The sequence below is a fragment of the Schistocerca americana genome, chromosome X (genome assembly GCF_021461395.2).
Source record: "Schistocerca americana isolate TAMUIC-IGC-003095 chromosome X, iqSchAmer2.1, whole genome shotgun sequence".
Lineage (NCBI taxonomy): Eukaryota > Metazoa > Arthropoda > Insecta > Orthoptera > Acrididae > Schistocerca > Schistocerca americana.
Window position 1 is genome coordinate 184,211,655 of NC_060130.1, and position 22,960 is coordinate 184,234,614.

The 22,960-nt window shown below is 43.5% G+C and overlaps 1 protein-coding gene across 3 annotated transcripts in view; it reads right to left on the reverse strand.

Annotated features, from left to right (window-relative positions):
- The window catches only part of LOC124554764 (cullin-5), a 243,311-nt gene that overhangs the window by 64,308 nt on the left and 156,043 nt on the right, over positions 1–22,960 (reverse strand). For all 3 annotated transcript variants that reach the window (XM_047128412.1, XM_047128411.1, XM_047128413.1), the window contains exons 10-11: positions 530–654; positions 317–447 (exon numbers count right to left, since the gene is read on the reverse strand). In XM_047128412.1, the coding sequence (XP_046984368.1) occupies positions 317–447; positions 530–654 (256 nt within the window). The remainder of the gene's footprint in view (positions 1–316; positions 448–529; positions 655–22,960) is intronic.

Here is a 22,960-nt window from a genome sequence, read left to right on the forward strand (position 1 = left end):
TCCCTCCCTTTTTTTGTTGACAGTTTTACTGTTTTCAGTTGACTCACCCTCACAACAAAGCCAAGATGCTAAATAAATGTCTTAGACAGTAGGTGTTATTTTGGATTTTATCTGGAAATCACAAAACAGCAGTTTCGAAATTCAATAAAAATATCAACTGTTTCTCTGCCCTGTGAGCATACAAAATACTTTTGCAGCAATTTATGTGCAACTATACCCAAGAACAAGTAATGATGTCTGTAATTACAGTGACAGAATTGTTTATGATGAACAATGGAACTTATTAAAAGAATTTTATCCATGTACAGTATCTTACCTGCTATGCTACCTCTAGTATTCCTGTACTGTTCCTTAAATTGTTGATTTAAATCTTCACTGACTTTTATGTCTTGAAACATTCTCGCTAATTTGTTTACATAATCTGCAGGCATTCCAACTTCTCGAAGCCTGAAATAATTTGGCTTTGTAATTACTGTTTTAGAACAACATGCACAGTAATCTAGAATTCAGATTTATTTCATTCTCTCACCATTCCACCATATTTTCCTCTTTTTCAGAGTCTGCTGATGTATCTAATATTAAACGTCTTGTGAGATGTGCTTTGTGGTATCTCATGAATACGTCTTTGTTCTGAACGTATTTTAGTACTAGCAACTGTAACAGGAGAAAAACAGAAATAATTGAACAAACAGCACAAATCTCTTTCTACTAGGCAGCCCAACAAAATAATATGCGAGACACACAACAATCTTACAGCAACTCCAACAAGGACCAAAGTTCGAGCTTTTCACTTACAAAACCACAAAGCCAATCTAAAATTGGCACATGATGTGATACTAAGCTGTCCTGCAGTAGTAACCTCAGTTCCTTGGGAGACAGTCTCAGACACGCCTTAATGCTCAGAAAACACTTAAAAAACACAAAAGACTAAATACATGCACAATCCAACACTATTCAGTGTCCATTATCAACTGACTGAGGGGGAAAAATAAATGTTCTAATAATATGTTGTTCTCTTTCCTTAAAGTATTTTATTGGAGAACACACGGGACTGGTGTGGTGCAATTCTCCCACGCCATTAAAAAGTTGGACATCAGTACTTAGCATTAGTTAGTAGCTAACGCCTACATAATTACAACAACTACACACCCCTGTTGTCACAGCACATCCCGAAATTCACCAGATGTTGTGAGACAACAGGACTGGGGGGAAGAAACCAACAAAAACAACAAAAAGCATGCGGTTGAAGATGACGAGAAGATGTCACTTGCAGTCAGATGAGAGATGTTTAATCATCTGACTGTGGATCCAATCTGGCCCAGGAGCTGTGTCAGGGCAATGTGCAAGGGCACTGAGGAGATCTCACTCTGTAAATGGGGCATTATAGGATTCACTGTGGCGTGTAGTGAATGAGAGGACTTTCCCTTCCAGCCACCGTTTCAGAGTGCAGAAGGCTGGGGGTAATTCTCAACAAAGAGACTCGAACATAGTGCTCAGCAATTGCGTTTGCGTTGGTAGAGAACATGCCATTTATGTTAACACCAGAAACACCTGTTGGGGTCTGGTACCCGAAAACACGTTTGATCTTCACCCAAACCTGGGAAGGTGACGTAAGGCACCCAATGGTCAAGACTTATCTCTCCCAACATTCCTACTCTGAAGTTTGATAAGTTGGCCAACGCGGGCACGGAGCCGTTTAAAGGCTACGAGGTGTTAAAGGGAAGGGTGCTGCTTATGCTGCTGTAGAGCTCGCTCACACTCCTTAATTGCATCAGCAACTTCCGGCGACCACCAAGGGACTGCCTTTCACCGGGGCACCCTAAAGAGCCCACATGGGGGGAGATTCAACGGTGACAGCAGAGGTGAAAGTTTCCCAGTCCACCTTGTTAGAGCGCATCTAGGCAGGCATCTGTGGGCCTGATGCCAGGGCAGTGAAAGGAAGATGGGGAAGTGGTCAATACCACACAGGTCGTCATGTGCTCTGTAGTGGACAGATGGGAGAAGTCCTGGGCTGCAAACTGATAAATCAATGGCTGAGTAGCTACCATGAGCGACACTGAAATGTGTGGTGGCCCCAGTATTTAAGAGACAGAGGTCGAACTGAGACAGCAACGTTTTGACATCTCTGCCTCGGTCAGTAAGCACAGTGCCATCCCACAAGGGGTTATGGGCGTTACAAGTTCCCAAAAGTAGGAAAGGTTTAGGGAGTAGATCAGTGCAGCTAATACATTCAGGGGTACTGCACCATCTGGAGGATGATATACGTTGCAGACAGTTATTTCCTGTGTCATCCTTATTCTGACAGCTACAGCTTCAAGAGGGGTTTGAAGGGGCACAGTTTCACTACAGATTGAGTTTACGACATAAACGCAAACTCCACATGACTCGATTATAGTCGCTACGGTTCCTGTAATATCCCTTATAGCCACAGAGGGCAGGGATCCGCATTGCCGGGAACCAGGTTTCCCAGAGAAAAATGCAGAAAGCAGGTGTAAAACAGCCAGGCGGTGGAAAAAAATCACTGCAATTACACTGGAGGATGACATCATCGTGAGAATGGGAAGGCATGGAACATTCAATGAGGCAGTTTACATGTCAGGGTCACCTGCTGCCACCGACTTATTACCTGAACAATCTATACCCATTGTGTCTGAGGGCCCAGCAAGATCTAGGTCCTCAGCAGATGCTAGAATTTCCACCTCATCCTCAGATGCAGAGCTTGTAGGTTCAAAATGGTTCAAATGGCTCTGAGCACTATGGCACTTAACATCTGTGGTCATCAGTCCCCAAGAACTTAGAACTACTTAAACCTAACTAACCTAAGGACATCACACACATCCATGCCCGAGGCAGGATTCGAACCTGCGACCGTAGTGGTCACGCGGTTCCAGACTGAAGCGCCTAGAACCGCATGGCCACACCGGCCGGCTAGAGCTTGTAGGCAGAGGTTGTGTGGGTACCACCGCAATTCCCTTGGTCTTGAGGATCTTAGTTTTGGATTTCTCTCGCCGTTCCTAGGGTTTTCCTGGCTGGGAGGACTTTCTGATTCAGTCTCTGGGACTGAGGACGAGTGTGAAGCCATAAAACCAGCTGCTTTTGGGCGTTTCAGCCACTGGCAGGTGTCATGTTTCCCACTAGCAGAAACCTGGGAAAGGAGTGACCCAAGCGACCCGTTCCTAGTGAGAGGAGCCCCGAAGAAGTTGTACGCTTCTCCGGCTTAGAAGTGGGGACGGACGTCTCAGATGGTTGGGGGAGGGGGGGGGGGGTGTTTCTCCTGAAGTAGGTGATGCAGGAGCAACAGGGAGGGAAGTGCCCTCCACCATCAAGGGGGCAGTTTCAGTCTTCTGTCTCTGAGAGGTGACTGGCACTGGTGGAGCTGATGGTGCTAAAATTGTTGTAGTGGCAGTGTAAGACGATGTCATGCATACAGGATGTAGGCTTCAAATTTCCTCTTAGCCTCAGTGTAGGTTAGTTGGTCCAGAGTCTTGTACTCCATGATTTTCCTTTCTTTCTGGAGAATCCTGCAGTCTGGCAAGCAAGGCGAATGGTGCTCTCCGCAGTTGACACAGATAGGTGGTGGGGCACATGGAGTATTGGGATGTGATAAGCGTCTGCAAGCTCCACATGTGATGCTGGAAGTGCAGCGTGAAGACATATAGCCGAACTTCCAGCATTTAAAGCACCGCATTGGGGGAGGGATATAGGGCTTTACATCACAGCAGCAGACCATCACCTTTGTCCTTCTCGTGTAATGTATCACCCTCGAAGGCCAATATGAAGGCACCAGTGGCAAACTGATTATCCCTCAGACCCCAGTGGACACGCCAAACAAAATGTATACCTCATTGTTCTAAATTGGCACACAGCTCATCGTCAGACTGCAAAAGAAGGTCCCTGAGAAATATGATACCCTGGACCATATTTAAGCTCTTATGGGTCGTGATAGAGAAACATCCCCCAGCTTGTCACAAGTGAGTAACGCCTGTGACTGTGCAGAAGATGCTGTTTTGATCAAGACTGACCCAGATCTCATTTTGGACAATCCCTCTACCTCCCAAAACTTGTCCTCTAAATGTTCAACAAAAAACTGAGGCTTCAACGTCATGAAAGATTCCCCGTCAGCTCTCAATTACACAAGGTACCGGGGCAAATAAGAGCCGCTGCCATCCTTAGCCTGACGTTCCTCCCATGGTGTGGCCAGGGAGGGGAACGATTTGGGGTCATACTTCTGTGCATTGAATTGCCCCCGTGAATGCTTAGAGACTGCTGCTGATTGACCACCAGCAAGAGATGACGTACCACACTTCATGGCGTGTCATCCTCCCTGATGCCACACACTCCGACCAGGGGCCATCCCTACAGGCACCATGTAGGGCACTTTTTCCAAACTGACTCGCTGTCCGGGAAAATCTTGAAATATGGGGGTCAAATCCTACAGGGGACCACCACATAAAGGCTGAAACATGTGAGACTCCTTTTAGTCGCCTCTTACGACAGGCAGGAATACCTCGGGCCTATTCAAACTCCTGGACCCGCAGGGGGCAAACCTGGTTGTATCCAATTTTTAAAAATCTAGTCAAATAAAATTTGTATAACTAAAACTACTCTTCTGGTCTTCCTGGCTACTTGGAAAACAGCAAGTGAATGATAAGTGGTTTGTTTGTACGCATGAACGCCAATTGTGAGTCAGACGACGACAGCATATGCCAGGCTGTTCGGACTTTTAGGTTCTAAAAATCTTAAATTAGGTACCTAAAATAGGTTCTATCACTTACAAAAATAGGTTATAAAAATCAGATAACAGGTGACCAAAATCTGATATTTTATTGTCTAGAAAGATAAATAGATTGACAAAAATCCACATTATACAGGGTGATTCAAAAAGAATACCACAACTTTAGGAATTTAAAACTCTGCAACGACAAAAGGCAGAGCTAAGCACTATCTGTCGGCGAATTAAGGGAGCTATAAAGTTTCATTTAGTTGTACATTTGTTCGCTTGAGGCGCTGTTGACTAGGCGTCAGCGTCAGTTGATGCTAAGATGGCGACCGCTCAACAGAAAGCTTTTTGTGTTATTGAGTGCGGCAGAAGTGAATCGACGACAGTTGTTCAGCGTGCATTTCGAACGAAGTATGGTGTTAAACCTCCTGATAGGTGGTGTATTAAACGTTGGTATAAACAGTTTACAGAGAATGGGTGTTTGTGCAAAGGGAAAAGTTCTGGACGGCCGAGAACGAGTGATGAAAATGTAGCACGCATCCAGCAAGCATTTGTTCGCAGCCCAGGAAAATCAACTCGCAGAGCTAGCAGAGAGCTGTAAATTCCACAATCAACTGTATGGAGAGTCCACATTGGCACTTATCTGTCTGTAACTACCTGAATGTCAACTACCCGAGGCGATGGATCGGCCGCCAGGCAGCCCGTGACAGAGCACTTCATCACTGGCCTCCAAGAAGCCCTGATCTTACCCCCTGCGATTTTTTCTTATGGGGGTATGTTAAGGATATGGTGTTTCGGCCACCTCTCCCAGCCACCATTGATGATTTGAAACGAGAAATAAGAGCAGCTATCCAAACTGTTACGCCTGATATGCTACAGAGAGTGTGGAACGAGTTGGAGTATCGGGTTGATATTGCTCGAGTGTCTGGAGGGGGCCATATTGAACATCTCTGAACATGTTTTTGAGTGAAAAAAAAAAAAAACTTTTTTAAATACTCTTTGTAATGATGTATAACAGAAGGTTATATTATGTTTCTTTCATTAAATACACATTTTTAAAGTTGTGGTATTCTTTTGAATCACCCTGTATCAATGTCGATGCCCATAATTCCAGTCACAGTAAATAACTAACATTTTCTCCAGGTTTTCCGTTGAGAAACTGCATCTCTTGTCTGTTAATAGCATCTTATATGCTGAGAATGAGTGTTCTATGTCAACAGATGTCACCGGAGCATATTTAAATGATGGTATTAAGCGCAATGGAACCGCACACTCATGTTCTGTTGAACATGATTAGGTTCCAGCCACTATGCGGAGGGTGGTCAGTCCTGTGTCTTTAGTTTCTCACTAACTCTCATACCAATAGAACCTGCGACCAAGCTGATTTTTTTCTGTCGCCTCTCCTAGTGATCGCAGATGTGTGCAGGCTGGTTTCCCTGAACACGCTAGAGCTTCAATAATAGGGACTAAAAATGAATAATGAGATTTTATGTATGCAGTGTTGTTGGAAATTGTTGGGTCCTTTATGAGGTCTTGAGCTGAAGTAATGCTCACTGCCTTCTCCCAAATTTAAGAACAATGTTCTTAATGTCTTTCAAATGCTCGCTGTAATATTCCACGGCCTCTAGCCACATTCCCCAGCAAGTATGTTTGGGTTCAGCTGGAAGTGGTATGTTGGGAAGTTCCTCTCAAAATAACTGGATTCTTGAAGGTGCTCTAATAAAAACCATTTTGATGGTTAAAACTAGCTTGTTTACATGTGGAAATTCGAGACTTTTGTCTCAGCTACATGATTCGTGGCATGGGCAAGACATGTCATATGGAGCAAGGTTGGGTAAAATACTTTCAACAATTTAACAGTAGCAATCATTTATGTGGCTGCATCAGTGTACATTACAAGTACTTTATTTTCATCTAGACTGTTAGGGAAAAGTAATTTGAGGGCTTTATTAGCAAAGTGAGCAATTGTTTCCTGGTTAGTCTTTTTTAGCTGCTTGCTACAGATCAGATGAGGTACAGAGCGAGTGTCAGGATCTAACTTTCCAACAATTAAATTAGCCATATATCGACCTTGTCTGTCAGTTGTCTCATTGACAGAGACCCACATGTATGAATCGCCTACATCTTCCCTTATCCTGCTCAATGTATTTTCATATAAAGTATCTAAATAGTTCTTTCTCTGTGTGGATTCTTATGGAATGCTGAGGTAACAGTATTTCTCTAGAAAACTTCTGAATTGGCTATTTTCAACTGCATTGAATGCTACGTTTGCTGCAATAGTGGCTCCACACAGTTCACGACGAAATTTGTTTCTGTTTGTTGCAGTTGGTTTAGTCACAAACATTTGTTCAAGTTTGATTTATTTTAAAAAAATTTCTGGTGTTTAATCCCTGCAACATGCTGACTTAAATGCAAGCTCTGTTCAGAACGTACCTACAAACAAAAAGAAATGAGAAATACTTTGTGGAAGAACTTATGTACAAGACCTACTTAGCAAAATTAACGTACATTAAGGGTTTAGAAACAATATTTTTGCAAATGATTCAAATGGCTCCGAGCACTGTGGGACTTAACATCTGAGGTAATCAGTCCCCTAGAACTTAGAACTACTTAAACCTAACTAACATCCACGCCCGAGGCAGGATTCGAAGCTGCGACCATAGCGGTCGCGCAGTTCCAGACTGAAGCGCCTAGAACCACTCGGTCACTCTGGGCGGCTAATATTTTTGCATTCACATATTCACATGTGTCTGGTCCAAGTTAACTCAGGAAAAACAGTGGCATCACTGTTCTCTGAGGGGGTGTAGCAGATAAAAGGTTAACATTTTACTTTTGCCTTTGTTGCACACATTGCAGTGAATAACTCTGCCATCTGTAGAGAAATCAGGAAATTCTTGTAACCACTGGCGAATCAGAGACGATTTGGAGCTGGCTACTTTCGGCATGCTCCACTTTCCACAAATACACTCGTTATGAAATATTTCACCACAACCAAGCAGCACACTGACCAACTGAATGTAGACAGGGCAGGTGTTTTAAAACAGGCTGTTCCGACAGGGCAGGAAGGCACTGGAGGTAGATCACAAGGTCCTCCGTGCCCTATCAGCCTATTTGACGGTTCACAGCATGCGACAACGCTCTGTGGAGCAGGGTAGGTTGGAACAGCCTGGCGTATGCTGTCGTCATCTGAATAATGATTGACGTTCACACATACAAACAAACCAGTTATCATTCGACTACTGTTTTCTAAGTGGCCGGGAAGACCAGAAGAGTAGTCCTCTCATCATACAAATTTTATTTGACTGAATTTTTAAAAATTAGATGCAGTCGGGTTCTAACATGAAATTAGGTATTTTAGGTACTATAAAAGTACAATTTTCGATAAAATATTTGTGTAATTCTTAGCTGGGAAGACCATAAAAAATTTTACTTAATTGGACTTTTAAAATTTAGGTACAATCAGATACTAACCTGAAATTAGGTGCTATTAATTTTTAGGTGCTATAAAACTAGCATTTTCGCTCATAAACTGGCATAATTTGTGTATGTACTACTTTTATTGCCTTTATTTAAAGAGGAACAAAATAGGTTTTTACCTAAAATCCAAGGTCTAATGATGAGCATCCTAAAAAAGCCGAAGTTTTGTTGTCTGTGAACTTAATTTTTTGTGATAATTTATCTGTCACTGAATGCATGTATCCGTTGTTTGAAGCTGTAGATATAACGATATTAAGTTCTTTTTGCTGCATAACACATTCTAATGGAAATTTAAGCTGATAGTTCAATACGGACCTAAAATACATCATCTTATGCTGGTTTGGGTGGCAGAATGTGCTACTAATTCACAAATCGGTGACGGTTTGTTTTCTGTAAACATAAAAAAAGTTGTTTATGGTTTTTTCTGGAGATTTGTAAGCCCAAGAAGATAATGCTGTTTTTGTTCTCATGCTATACTGTGAATGAGCCACCCATCTGGAGGGAGTAGGGATGAAATATTTTATGATTTTTATCTTAAATCTTCTGTTTTCAATTGGCTGCTGTAAAGATCACTCACAGCCTGCCAATAGCTCCAGCATGTGGCCTAAGCATGATTCTCATGTCTGTGGACTGCGGACAGAAGGATGCCTTAGTAGAGCATCAGTCACACACTTCGACAGGTAGGAGTGCAGGGAAGAATCACGTGGGGTCCTGGGAGCGAGTAGCCGAGGGCTGTGGCAGAGACAATTCGCTCTCTCAACTTCTGGCTTCCAATCTGCTAACACACTTCTCTCCTGCTCTCCTACGTTCTACTCAGGACTTTGGCCACAGCGGCCACCTCAAAACAGATGGCGACTTTCCTAGGTGCGCAGTCGGTATCCCTTTACAGTGATAATGAATGGAAGTAAAATTAACTGCAAGACAGCTGTAATTGGTGATTTCTTTATTGTCACACCGGTTTCACTGCATTAAAACAGTATCTTCAGGCATAACTTCACGAAACGGAACATACGGTCAGTAACCTATTCTACAATTTATCTACACTCCTGGAAATTGAAATAAGAACACCGTGAATTCATTGTCCCAGGAAGGGGAAACTTTATTGACACATTCCTGGGGTCAGATCCATCACATGATCACACTGACAGAACCACAGGCACATAGACACAGGCAACAGAGCATGCACAATGTCGGCACTATTACAGTGTATATCCACCTTTCGCAGCAATGCAGGCTGCTATTCTCCCATGGAGACGATCGTAGAGATGCTGGATGTAGTCCTGTGGAACAGCTTGCCATGCCATTTCCACCTGGCGCCTCAGTTGGACCAGCGTTCGTGCTGGACGTGCAGACCGCGTGAGACGACGCTTCATCCAGTCCCAAACATGCTCAATGGGGGACAGATCCGCAGATCTTGCTGGCCAGGGTAGTTGACTTACACCTTCTAGAGCACGTTGGGTGGCACGGGATACATGCGAACGTGCATTGTCCTGTTGGAACAGCAAGTTCCCTTGCCGGTCTAGGAATGGTAGAACGATGGGTTCGATGACAGTTTGGATGTACCGTGCACTATTCAGTGTCCCCTCGACGATCACCAGTGGTGTACGGCCAGTGTAGGAGATCGCTCCCCACACCATGATGCCGGGTGTTGGCCCTGTGTGCCTCGGTCGTATGCAGTCCTGATTGTGGCGCTCACCTGCACGGCGCCAAACACGCATACGACCATCATTGGCACCAAGGCAGACGTGACTCTCATCGCTGAAGACGACACGTCTCCATTCGTCCCTCCATTCACGCCTGTCACGACACCACTGGAGGCAGGCTGCACAATGTTGGGGCGTGAGCGGAAGACGGCCTAACGGTGTGCGGGACCGTAGCCCAGCTTCATGGAGACGGTTGCGAATGGTCCTCGCCGATACCCCAGGAGCAACAGTGTCCCTAATTTGCTGGGAAGTGGCGGTGTGGTCCCCTACGGCACTGCGTAGGATCCTACGGTCTTGGCGTGCATCCGTGCGTCGCTGCGGTCCGGTCCCAGGTCGACGGGCACGTGCACCTTCCGTCGACCACTGGCGACAACATCGATGTACTGTGTACGTCCACCCGGCCTCCCGCATGCCCACTATACGCCCTCGCTCAAAGTCCGTCAACTGCACATACGGTTCACGTCCACGCTGTCGCGGCATGCTACCAGCGTTAAAGACTGCGATGGAGCTCCGTATGCCATGGCAAACTGGCCGACACTGACGGCGGCGGTGCACAAATGCTGCGCAGCTAGCGCCATTCGACGGCCAACACCGCGGTTCCTGGTGTGTCCGCTGTGCCGTGCGTGTGATCATTGCTTGTACAGCCCTCTCGCAGTGTCCGGAGCAAGTATGGTGGGTCTGACACACCGGTGTCAATGTGTTCTTTTTTCCATTTCCAGGAGTGTATTTCATATTGCCAAGAAAAAGGTTTAATTCTCAACTTCCTTGAGGAGCTGGAAATCATGCGCTGTAATAACAACCTCCCATTGCACAGCCTGAAGAATCAAATGGAACTAAGGCACTGTAGTATTTTGAATAACTTTGTCATAAAAGTGTATTTTAATCTCGTCTACTTTGTGATACTATTAATTTTTATATGTGTTACTGTTTTAATAATTATATTTACCTTTCCTTGAATGAGCAACTGTTATCTTTTAATTTTTTTATTATTTTATCTTTGGATACTTCTTTCACTGTAAGGATGCTCCCTGTATTCAAATATCCTGCTGTGTTTACCTTACGTGATGGTTTTACCATCACTCACTAATGCCTCCCATTGTAGGTCATCTTTCTGTGTTAGTACACATCTTACCGCCTACCGTGCTGTACCCTTGCAACCACCACAGGGTATTTATACACTCCTGTTTTATGTTACTTCAAGTTATCTTAGTCAAATGGTTCAAATGGCTCTGAGCACTATGGGACTTCACTTCTAAGGTCATCAGTCCCCTAGAACTTAGAACTGCTTAAACTGAACTAACCTAAGGACATCACACACATCCATGCCAGAGGCAGGATTCGAACCTGTGACCGTAGCGGTCGCACGGTTCCAGACTGTAGCGCCTAGAACCGCCCAGCCACCCCATCTGGCTTATCTTAGTCCTTTACTGTCTTATTATCATAAATTTCTGTCATGTTAGGAGTTCTTTCATTTGATATAGACTGCCTGACACAAAAAATAAAAAAAAAAAAAAAAAAAAAAAAAAAAAAATAATAATAACAAAAATCAACAACTTGTCAGTACCTATGTCAGTATGTTGTGGTTTTAATTTAGTGTCCTCCATTTCGTGGATTCCGCATGGATACACTAATTGGCTTGTCACTCAATCAGTCTTAGGGTCTTGACATTCATTCATAATGGTGTGAGGGTGAGTAAGGGGGAGGGTGTGAGAAAGTGATGGAGGATGTGGGCTGTTGGTTATTTACCTCGCTGGAAGCCGCAATTTTGATCTTTCCTTATCAATATTTTTATTTTTCACTCACTGTACTTGTATATGGTTTTCTTCTCATAGTGTGCCACAGCATTATTTGCCCTGATGTCCAGTTTTCTTTATCCTGATGACACCTGCCCTTCAGGGGTTTGATTTTTGACTACGAACATTGGGGGCGTCTTAGTGCACTAATGTGACACTGTCGTTAGTACATTTTAATTTCGATTTTTTTTGCCTGTTTACATATATTAAAAAGGATAAGTAAGGACATTTTTGAAAATCTTGCTTAAAAAAAGTCGAACAAATTTAATTTTTTTAGAAATTTTCAAAAGATTCTTATAGTATTTTGATCGTATGTATTACATGGGATCCTTTCCTTCTTATGTAGTCCACCGGAGGATGCTACTTTAATGAAACAAAACTGGTTATGACAAAGAAATCACCAATTACAGCTGCCTTCAGTTCATAGCTGTAGCCGCCCACATTACAAAGTTCTATGTGACCTTTATAGCAAATAAATACACCAGATCTATCCTCACCACCCAACACATCCTGATGATGGTTGTCCGGTGCCAGCACACATGCTGGCCATAAGCACTCCTGCACCGGTCACTGCTACCACTGGCCATGCCAAGTTCCTGCTGCCCCACAGTTCTGTCCCATGTCACCACCTGTTGTCACCATCTCAATGTCTAATGTCCGGTTCTATTTGTTGTCAATGCGCTCCTATAGCAGCACAGATCATTCCCCTACAGAATCAACCTGTTTAGTTTTGCTCTGGTTTTACTGATCTTAACTTTTTGATAGTCAGGCCTGTTTTTGGTATAACCACATCTTTCATGCAGACCGAGTAAGAAACCCTATCATTTTCTCTGGGGTACAAAATGTGTCAAGTGTGAGAGCGACTGGCACTGTGCGAAGGAGACTGGTCCAAATTCTGGCAGCCAAAGGTTCACACACACGAGTTTAATTTTCCTGCCTCCTGGTTATGAGCAGGTGCTGAAGCCACCATGCTGCCATATTAGTGGTGTAGGAACTGAGATAATTAAACCGCTGGTAGTCTGTTATGTTGAATTGGTATTTGATGGGAAAATATTTGGGTATGAAATGGAAGTTTTGAACAAGTGATGTCAATATTTTGAGGTCATCTTTGAAAATGATTTTCTTTGCCAGTTCCAGGGACTGATTGACTACCGGTCATTTACTATCAAATTCGGTGGAGTAGCCACCACTTTGGTGGTAACAGCACCTTCCAGACATCCGTACCCTTGGGAAGGGCACCATTCCCCAAGATTACAACACACAGCGTATCTTGGCGTTAAATGCAACCAACCCTATAACAATAAAAGGTGGCACCAGAAAAATTCTCTGGGTGATAAGCAAAACCGAGCCCTAATAGAACTTGATTTTGGGTTGACCCACTCAAGACAGAATGAAGTTTTGGATGGACTTTTAGCCCATGTAAGGTTAGGACTTTGCAGTGCTGAGTTTAGGAATGGGAGAGTTAGTGTCCCCATATGCCTGGATAATTTTGGTGTAAGAAATGTTACAATACCCCATGGAACACTATTGGTCAGTATGCATGAACCAATTAGTGAAGAGAGAAACTCCGTGAGAGAAAAATTCTGCAGAAGATATAAAAGAGGTTCTTTCCCATCAGAAGTGTACACAATCACATCACCCCTTAAACAGCAGTTTCAGGGAAAGCTGTCACATTCAGTGAGTCTGAACAGCATCTGTTGCATCTGGTCTTAAAGAAGTACACACGGATGTTCAATGAAAAACAAAATTTGCCAACTATTGACCTCATTTAGCATGAACAGCATTTTTTGTAGGGTAGGCTGAGGATTGCAAATTTTGAAGGAAGAAAAAAGAATCTTAAAAACAAAAACCTGTAAAATAGAAAGATTGTAAAAGTAAATTAATTACATGCTTCTACTAAGATAGCACAAAGCTATATAATCTTCATGACCTGTAAGAGCTAACTCCTGATGTACTAAAAAGCAAATACTTGAAATAAGTCATAATTATACACTGGTCAGCCAGAACATCATTACCACCTACCTAATAGCCCATCTGCCCACCTTTGGAACGGACAACAGCGGTGATGCTTCATGGCATGGAAGCTATGAGGCCTTGGTAGGTTGCTGCAGGGAGTTGGCACCACATCTGCACACACAAGTCACCTAATTCCCGCTAATTCTGGGAAGATGGGCCATGAGCTTTGATGCCACATTCAATCACATCCCAGATGTGTTTGTTTGGATTCAGATCTGGTGAGTCAGGTTGCCAGCACATCAATTGGAACTTGTGACGTGGCACATTATCTTGTTGAAAAATGCTACTGCCATCGGGAAACACGGTCATCATGAAGCAATGTATGTGGTTTGCAACCGGTGTATGATACTACTTCATCGTCATGGTGCCTTGCACGAGCTCCACTGCACCCATGGATGCCCATGTCAATGTTCCCCAGAGCATAATGGAGCTGCAGTCCGTTTGTCTCCATCACATTAGATTAGATTAGATTTACTTTCATTCCAATTGATCCGTAGTGAGGAGGTCCTCCAGGATGTGGAACATGTCAGAAAAACAACAATACATGACATGGTACAGGTGTCAAGAAGCTGTTCCCCTAGAATACGACAGATTCGCGCCCTCCTATTGCCATGATGAACAAGATATTGGGATTCATCAGACCATGCAGTGCTTTGCCACTGCACCAACATCCAGTGCTGATGGTCACATGCCCATTTCAGACATCGATTGTCGATGTCATTGCGTTAACATTAGCACATGCATGGCTTGTCTGATACACAGTCCCAGCATTAGAATGTGCTCAGTGTACAGACACACTTGTACTCTGCCCTGCATTAAAGTCTGATGTTAGTTTCACCACAGTTCGCAGCCCATCCTGTTTTACCAGTCTGTCCACCCACGACATCTGACATCTGTAATGAGGGGTGGCTGCCCAACCCACAATATCTGGATGGGATTTCACCTTGGTTTCTCCACGTGTTGAAGACATCACCGCACTCCTTGAGTACCCAACAAGTCGTGCAGTTTCTGAAATGATCGTGACGAGCCTCTGAGCCATCGCAATCTGCCCTTGGTCAAACTCACATAGATCATGCATCTTCCCCATTCTACACATGGACAGCATGCTAACTGATACTATATGCACCCGGCTTGCATCTGACTAGCAGTCATTCCTCACCAAGTAACGTTGTTATTGCTTGGATGGGTTTATATCAATAGTAGGTCAGTGGTCATAATGTTCTGGCTGATCAGTGTACTTCTGTTTCAATCCAACTTCTCGGTGTGTTCCAAAGCTGCCAGGTGCGATGCTTCTGAAAGAGCTTTGTTAAATGGTTCAAATGGCTCTGAGTACTATGCGACTTAACTTCTAAGGTCATCAGTCGCCTAGAACTTAGAACTAATTAAACCTAACTAACCTAAGGACATCACACACATCCATGCCCGAGGCAGGATTCGAACCTGCGACCGTAGCAGTCGCCCGGTTCCAGACTGTAGGGCCCAGAACTGCACGGCCACTCTGGCCGGCGAGCTTTGTTAATTTTTACGGTAACTTGCTGACCAAATTATCACCTGCTGTGATACGGGAAATGGTTAATTTTTACGATAACTTGCTGACCATATTATCACCTGCTGTGATATGGGAAATGGACTGTTCATTCTTTCTAACTTTCGAAAGGAAATTTTGAAGGCACTCTTCACCTAACAAGAGAATCAATGGGAAGGAGTCAGTATCACAGAGGTCGACATGTGACAACCAGTGTAAGTAAGCAAAAGGGGAGGGGAAGTGAATGAAACATCAATGGCAGAGAGAGTGCCATATGCGGCACTAAAATGAGTAGGGGAACCATCATCAGGAAGGCTCAGGTTATTGTCCACATGGAACTGGTCAAGAAGTCAAGGAAGAGCCCCTGACTAGACCAGAAAGCACTGCCCCATTTAGGGTGATAGGCATTAAAATTCCCAAGGAGGAGGGAGGGAGAGCGGAGCTGCTGAAGGAGGGCAGTTAGGGCAGCAGGTGTAGGTGGCCTGTCAGGAGGGAGACAGACATTGTAATTCGTGACCGCAGAGTCCAAGTGGACCCAGACGGCAACTGCTCCCAATGTGGTATGAAAGGAGATCCATGTACTAACAGCATCTGTATGAACCAACATGCAACCACCACCCAAACTCCTCAAAGGGCCGACCTGGTTCTGACGAAGCACAGAACCCATGAAGGGTTGGTGAGTGAGCATCAGTAAAATGAGATTCCTGGAGAACGACACAAGCTGCCAAATACAGGCTGGGGCCAATCACACTGCTGGGTCACAATCTGTCACAAATGAGGATAGGATGACAATAAGAGGTCAGACTCTGGTTGTGAGGATGGACATGGCTCCTCCAGGGGCACCAGGAGAGTCTTGTCTTGCAACTTGTGTTTCTTCTCTTTTCCTCTTTCATAGGATGAGGGGGGCAGGGCATGGAGGGAGAGCAGGCTTCTTCATAATCCAGAACCGAAAGAGAGTGGGCAACCTTGGGGAACACAGACTGTTCGTCCCAAGGCTAACTTTGTTAGATGCAACTTGGGAGATGCAGGAGGGAGGGGTGTCAGGAGAGAGCCCCAACACAAGTGGAAACTGAAGAAAGGGGCCATTTCTCCAGCTGGGGAGGGAGAGCGGCACCCAGAGGAACGAGCATGGGAAGCATAGGGAAGCGAGAGAGGAGAGGGCTGCGACTGGAGTAAGGAGGGAGGAGGGGGAGAGGACATAACAGGGGCAAAGTTAAATGTTACTGACGCAGGGTGAAGTCCGTCATATTTCTGATGAGCCTCAGTGTAGGATAAACGATCAAGAGACTTATACTCCTGTATCTTCTTTTCCTTCATATAAACCAAGTGCAGAGAGAGACAATCTTGACAATTAACACACAAGGGTGGCGGAACTTAGGGGTTCCCCTCACGAAGCGAGTGTCCACATTCACCGCAGAGAGGGTTCGTTATACAGAAAGCACTGAAAACATCCCATGGTTGGCAGATGGTATGACCCACGTCACACAAATAACACATAACCTTGACCTTCTCTGGGAAGGTATCTCCCTCAAACCCCAAAATAAATGTGCCAGTATCAGCGCAATTGTCCTTATGACCTTCCTGCACATGTTGAACAATATAAATGCCCCATCATTACAGACTGGCCCGGAGTTCCTCATCAGTTTTAAAGGATGATGTCCCTATGAAAAGTCTCCCCGAACCATTTTCAAAAACTGGTGATGAGTAATGGACACCAGGATGTCGCCACGATTGTCATAAGCACAAAGGACTGCAACCTGGGCAGCAGAAGATGTCCTGATCAACAGCGAACCTGATCACATCTTACTGAGAGACTCCACTTTTCCAAACTTGCCTTCGATATTTTCCACAAAAAATAATGGCTTGGTGGCAATGAACATATCCCCGTCCATCCTAGTACAGACCAGGTGGTGGGGAACATGTTTCATCCCAAGCCCGTGAGCCTGACCCTCCTACCAGGGTATAGTCAGGGAATGGAAGGCCACAGGGTTGTTAGAAGCAGCATTAAATGATCCATTACCAACCAAAGAGAGGGCCATAGAAGAAAGGCCAGGTTTTTGGAGCTCAATATGTTTCATACGCAAAGCATCCGCCCTGATACCACCCACTCCAATCAGGGGCTCTCCCCATGGGCACCACCCAGCCACAGAAAGGGCAGTCTGGCACAGCAGCTGTTGTTGGGAATTCCAAAGCTCTAGGATGACAAGCAACCACTCCTAAGTATACAAAGGGAAAGTTAGTAATGTCCAAATTTCTCCAAATTCTTATTACCCAATGCCATGATACCATCCATGCTTGATGAAGCAGCAAAAGGGCCACAAATGCTCAAATTGCTATATGCTATTGGCGACGCAATTTACAGCGGAATGTAGAAAGATACATATGCATGTGCTTGCAGCGTGAGCAATATACATGGCTGCGAATTTCATTACTGACTTAGCCAGAAGCTTCTAGACTTTTTGAAATCATAGCTCTGGATATCCTGGGGCCCTTTCTCTGACACAGGAGGAAAATAAATATAGCCTGTCAATTATTGGCCACTTTTCCCAGTGTCTTGCACTAGTGCTCATGGACACTATGATGACAGAGACTGATGAAAGCTTTTGTGTATCACTTGGTACTACCGTTTGGGAACCCTGATGCCATCCATATAGGTGGAATAGTGAACAAATTTTACATGCTACTAACCTCCAGAATTCTGGAAGGCATAATTCAGCAAGTATTCTGGTTAATCAAATTATGCAATAAACTGCAGAGAACCGTCAAAGTTGCAATATTGATTTCCTTTATTACTTGAAGACTAGTTTCGAGCCTAAGCTCATTAGAACATCATCCAATAAGCTATGCAACCATGTACATTACACCAGCCACATGAATGTGCACTGTAGTTAAAGCAGTACAGGTTAACTTCATTAAATTAGATGAATGAAATTCCAGCCTGTACTTTCTTACACTAAAGATGTGTTTAACTACAATAAACATTAATGTGGCTATGAAATGTCATGTGACAAGGGCCTCCCGTCGGGTAAACCATTCGCCTGGTGCACGTCTTCCGATTTGATGCCACTTTGGCGACTTGCGCGTCGATGGGGATGAAATGATGATGATTAGGACAACAACACAACACCCAGTCCCTGAGCAGAGAAAATCTCCGACCCAGCCAGGAATCGAACCCGGGCCTGTAGGACTGATAGTCCGACGCACTGACCACTCCACTACTGGGGGCGGACAATGTGGCTATCATAATGTATGATATTGCATAGCTTCTTGGATGATTTGATAATAAGCTTAGGCTTGAAACTAATCAAGTAATAATGGAAATTAATACTGCAACTTTGACAGTTCCCTGCAATTTATTGTACAATTTTGTTAACAAATTTTATGACCACATTATTTGTTCAAGTGTGTAACTGTTAAGAATCACAAAGTGGGTAGCCACCCTCTTCCATCTCACAGCTAATGGCTATGTTGAACACATCAATAGGAAGATTGTTTGAATGGTATCCTATTATGTGAGCTTAAAATAGCAGAATCCATGAGTCAACAGGGCATACATGTTATAAGGTAGTGTACGGCCGTCCTACGGGTTGACCCTTTGAAACAGATGCACTACCTTTGGAGTGCTGACCCAACGGAAGTAAAACATTTGGCACATCAACTTAAAATGATTTGGAAAAAAATTCAATGGAACAATTTCAAAACAAATTCCAAACAGATACAAAAGGTCAATAAAGTAGCAGCTCTATCCCCATATAGGCCAAGTGACTGGGTATTGTTGCGAAACCTATCGATTAAAAAGGGAAAGAAAAATTCTCTCCATGTTAGGAATGGCCGTATAAGATTATATGTTTAATGTCTCCTGTCAGTGCTGAAATACAGCTGGCCACCTGTCCAGTGCTGGAACACTGATAGATTAAAGTCCTATCAGGGAAATACTGTGCCGCCCTTGAGTGCCATATGTGGAGAATCGTCAAGAGATAAAGCTCACGCTGTAAGAGGAAAGCTGAAGAGGGCGAAGCCATTGCCCCATCACGGCCTAGGTATGCCCCAAATTTCAAGCTTCCTTACGCACTGCAGTCGTGTTGCTTGGAGCATTCTACTGCCTTAACTAAGAATGTTTTAGACCACCTACACCAGCAACTCTCACTTACGAAGCTCTAGTTCACCAGTTGGCGAACAGGATGTAACCCAGCCATTCGCAATAATCTTTTATTTCGATAGTCCTGTTGTGACTTTCCTTGCGGACTGCAGAACATTCTGACACTGTGTTAGCAGAGAGATAGAATTTAGGAAGCCTTCTCTGCTCGTACTTGCCATGTCCCCACCATTTGCCTAAAAGGATTGGCAACCCCTCAGACAATGGAGCATAATGGTTTGCACATGTACAAGGCATTGCCTCCCCAGACTCGTCAATCGTAACAAAGATGACTGATGGCATGACAAGTGCCACCAGAGGACTTCTGTGCCAGGGACCTATTTCCTCCACCATGTAATGTGTGTGGAGCTGGATTGGCACAAATCTCTCTGCACCCCAGCTACAGAGGGCAGTGCAATTCAACACATCAGCAGTTTGCTTCGCCAGAACTCTGAGCCAATTCACCCATCAGCTCTTAGCAGCTCGTCAGTCAGAAGCCACTACAGAGTGAACTACAACCTCCCAGCGATATCCCAATACATACCTCTTGGCCAACTACGCCAAACGGTCAACCTCCATCATTAGGGATTAATCAGTGGCATAGTCTTCACATCCCACTACATTTATTCACAATGTGTTCCAGTGTCTGAGAAGTTATTTTATTATTGAGAAGTTATATTATTTTATTATTGAGAAGAGTTTTCCTTTTTTATTAAATCTCTCTACCACAGTCATAAGAAATCCTTGTTGTTCTTTACCCGTGTCTTATTTCTTATCAAGCACCTACCCTCGTAGATGTAGCAGTTCCACCATAGCGATTTCTGTACTAGGTTCACTAGTTACTGTTCTATACCCTTATGGACTACCACTGAACAGGCTCTTGCTCTGTGTTGTGCTGCCTACTGCTACAATGCTCCGATCAGTTTCCTGTCTTCCTCGTTTCAGGGATGAAGAGCTGGTATGCCATTTATTACCTTGTTTTGCTTTGTACTGTTGCATTTGCCTGCAGTTCTGTTTTAAAAAAAATAAATGCCTATGTTCAATGTGCTCTTTTGTTGCAGTTACAGAGGTGGTGAATAGAGATTTTCATATTCACTTTGCTGTGGTTTGCATGACAAGCAATTAAAAATCACCTAATACTTACTGATAGAGTATGACAGAGTCTTTACACAGTGTGATACGTTCCCAGATTGGCTTTCCATCCCCTGAAATGCAATGGATGTCAACACTCCCAATAGGAAGGGATGCAACCTCTGATAAAAATCGTGTCACTTATGTGAACTAACACCTTTACCCCTTCTTATAAATATATTGTACTTGGGCTAGTACGGACACACATGAGCCATGCTGTTACCTTCATTTGGTGCCATAAATACATTTTAAGCATAATTAATGCAATATATTAATGATCTACTCATTAGTAACCATGTAGTGAGTAACAAAAGTTATCATTTCATTTACGAAGAGGTGTGTTATTAAGGTAAATATTAACGTTGAGATGTTAGGCACTGGGTGTGCTGGATATTTAACTGCATGTAAATAGTGGGCCATGAGGAGATAGTGTGGAGGTGGTGCTTAGGTGGCAATATGATACCGGCCAAGATGGCTGCCAGCGACAGTCACAACCTCTTGTGCTGAGATTGTACACAGCTGACAGGTATCTTAACATCTGCATAGATGCCAATGCAGCCCAAAATGCTTTACATACACCCATTCTATTTTCTGATGGCCCACTGCTTTCAATGGCAAGCACTTCTATACTTTTTGGAGATGTGTTTAAATGTTCATCATTACTTGTCATATAAACATAGCATATTTTTAAATATTTTCCTTTCATCATTAAGAATAAACATGATTTGGAGTCCAGAATGAGATTTTCACTCTGCAGCGGAGTGCTAGTTCTGAAAGGTTCGCAGGAGAGCTTCTGTAAAGTTTGGAAGGTAGGAGACGAGATACTGGCAGAAGTAAAGCTGTGAGGACCGGGCGTGAGTCGTGCTTCGGTAGCTCAGATGGTAGAGCACTTGCCCGCGAAAGGCAAAGGTCCCGAGTTCAAGTCTCGGTCGGGCACACAGTTTTAATCTACCAGGAAGTTTCAAGATTTGGAGTAATGGGTTTACACAACAGCAAAGGTAGGGCCAAAAAGTAGCTCCGAACTTTATTAGGATGTTTGGAATTTCCCACCGGATTCTGTTGTCAGTTCTTGACACCACAGCTCTGGGACTGTAGTAGGGTTGAAGCATGCCTTTAATGTGCGAGCCATTTCAGCATGCTTAAATTGTGCACAGTTTGTTTACAAATGAAGAGAACGCTTTTTGTAGTATGTTAACTTTCAAGGTCGGAAATGTCACAATTAATAAAATACTCTGGGCTATCATGAGAAAAACATTACATAGTTGTTCTATATAAAATGTACTATTTTATTTTTATAATAGTCCATACCACCTTATAAAACCGTCACTAATTGCAATTACTAAATAAGCATATGAAGTACTAATTACATTAATGCTGAACAGTTTCAGTTCTTTTGAAATTCTTCCAATTCATATGTGGCATACAGCAAACCAGTGCTTAACAGTATTGGTTAAATACAGTCTTGGTTGCAATTTTAGTCTTTTATTTTTCAACGACGTGTTTCGCCTTATTTAGGCATTTTCAGGTTATCTTTTCTAGATGGACGCGAGAGGCGCCAAGATCTGCATAATGCGTTCCCGTTCACAGGAACAATTAACAGAGTAAGACGGGGGCTCATCTTACTCTGTTACTCGCTCCTGTGAACGAGAACACGTTATGCAGATCTTGGTGCCTTTCGCGTCCATTTAGAAAAGATAACCTGAAGATGCCCAAATAAAGCGAAACGCGTCGTTGAAAAATAAAAAACTAAAATTGCAACCAAGACTGATTTTAACGAATACTCAGTTCTTTTGAGTCGCACAGAAGCTGGAAGAAAAATAAAACTTTGACCATAGCAGAACCCTAAGCAAAATATAATCATTGATCATAGATGTTTTTCTGATGTAAATAAAGACGTCAGTAGGCAAGATGGCAAATACTGGGCTGTTTCTGTGCAAAACTGAAGTAAGAAAAGTGTTTGTACCACATCCATAAATGTGAAAATTGGAAAACCAGCACACAGAGAAGAAAGTAAGTACACTTAAAAAGCAATATATCATCAATACACAACCCATGAAGTGTAGTAGCTAAACAAAATCGTTATTTTGCACAGGGCAGCTGCAGCATCCAATCTGCTTTTGATGTAACTATGTACTGAATGAAGACTCTTATCACACTAATTGAAGATGGTTGCAAGCCTGAAACACACACTAGATCAAATAAAAATAACGTAACAAAGACACTGGGTGTTGTATTTATTAAAATAATTAATCCACAGTGACAGAGCTCAACAGGCAGTAAAGTGGAAAAATTAAGTGTAAACTTAAAAATATCAGTTAATGAAATTCTCATGTATATCGTAGCCAGTTCTCTGTCACTAAACTTTGAAGAACACACTACATGCAATTCAGAACTTTGAGGTGGTTTCCCACCAATATATGCCTAAAATATAACAATCAGATAGAAGGAGTGGACATTGTT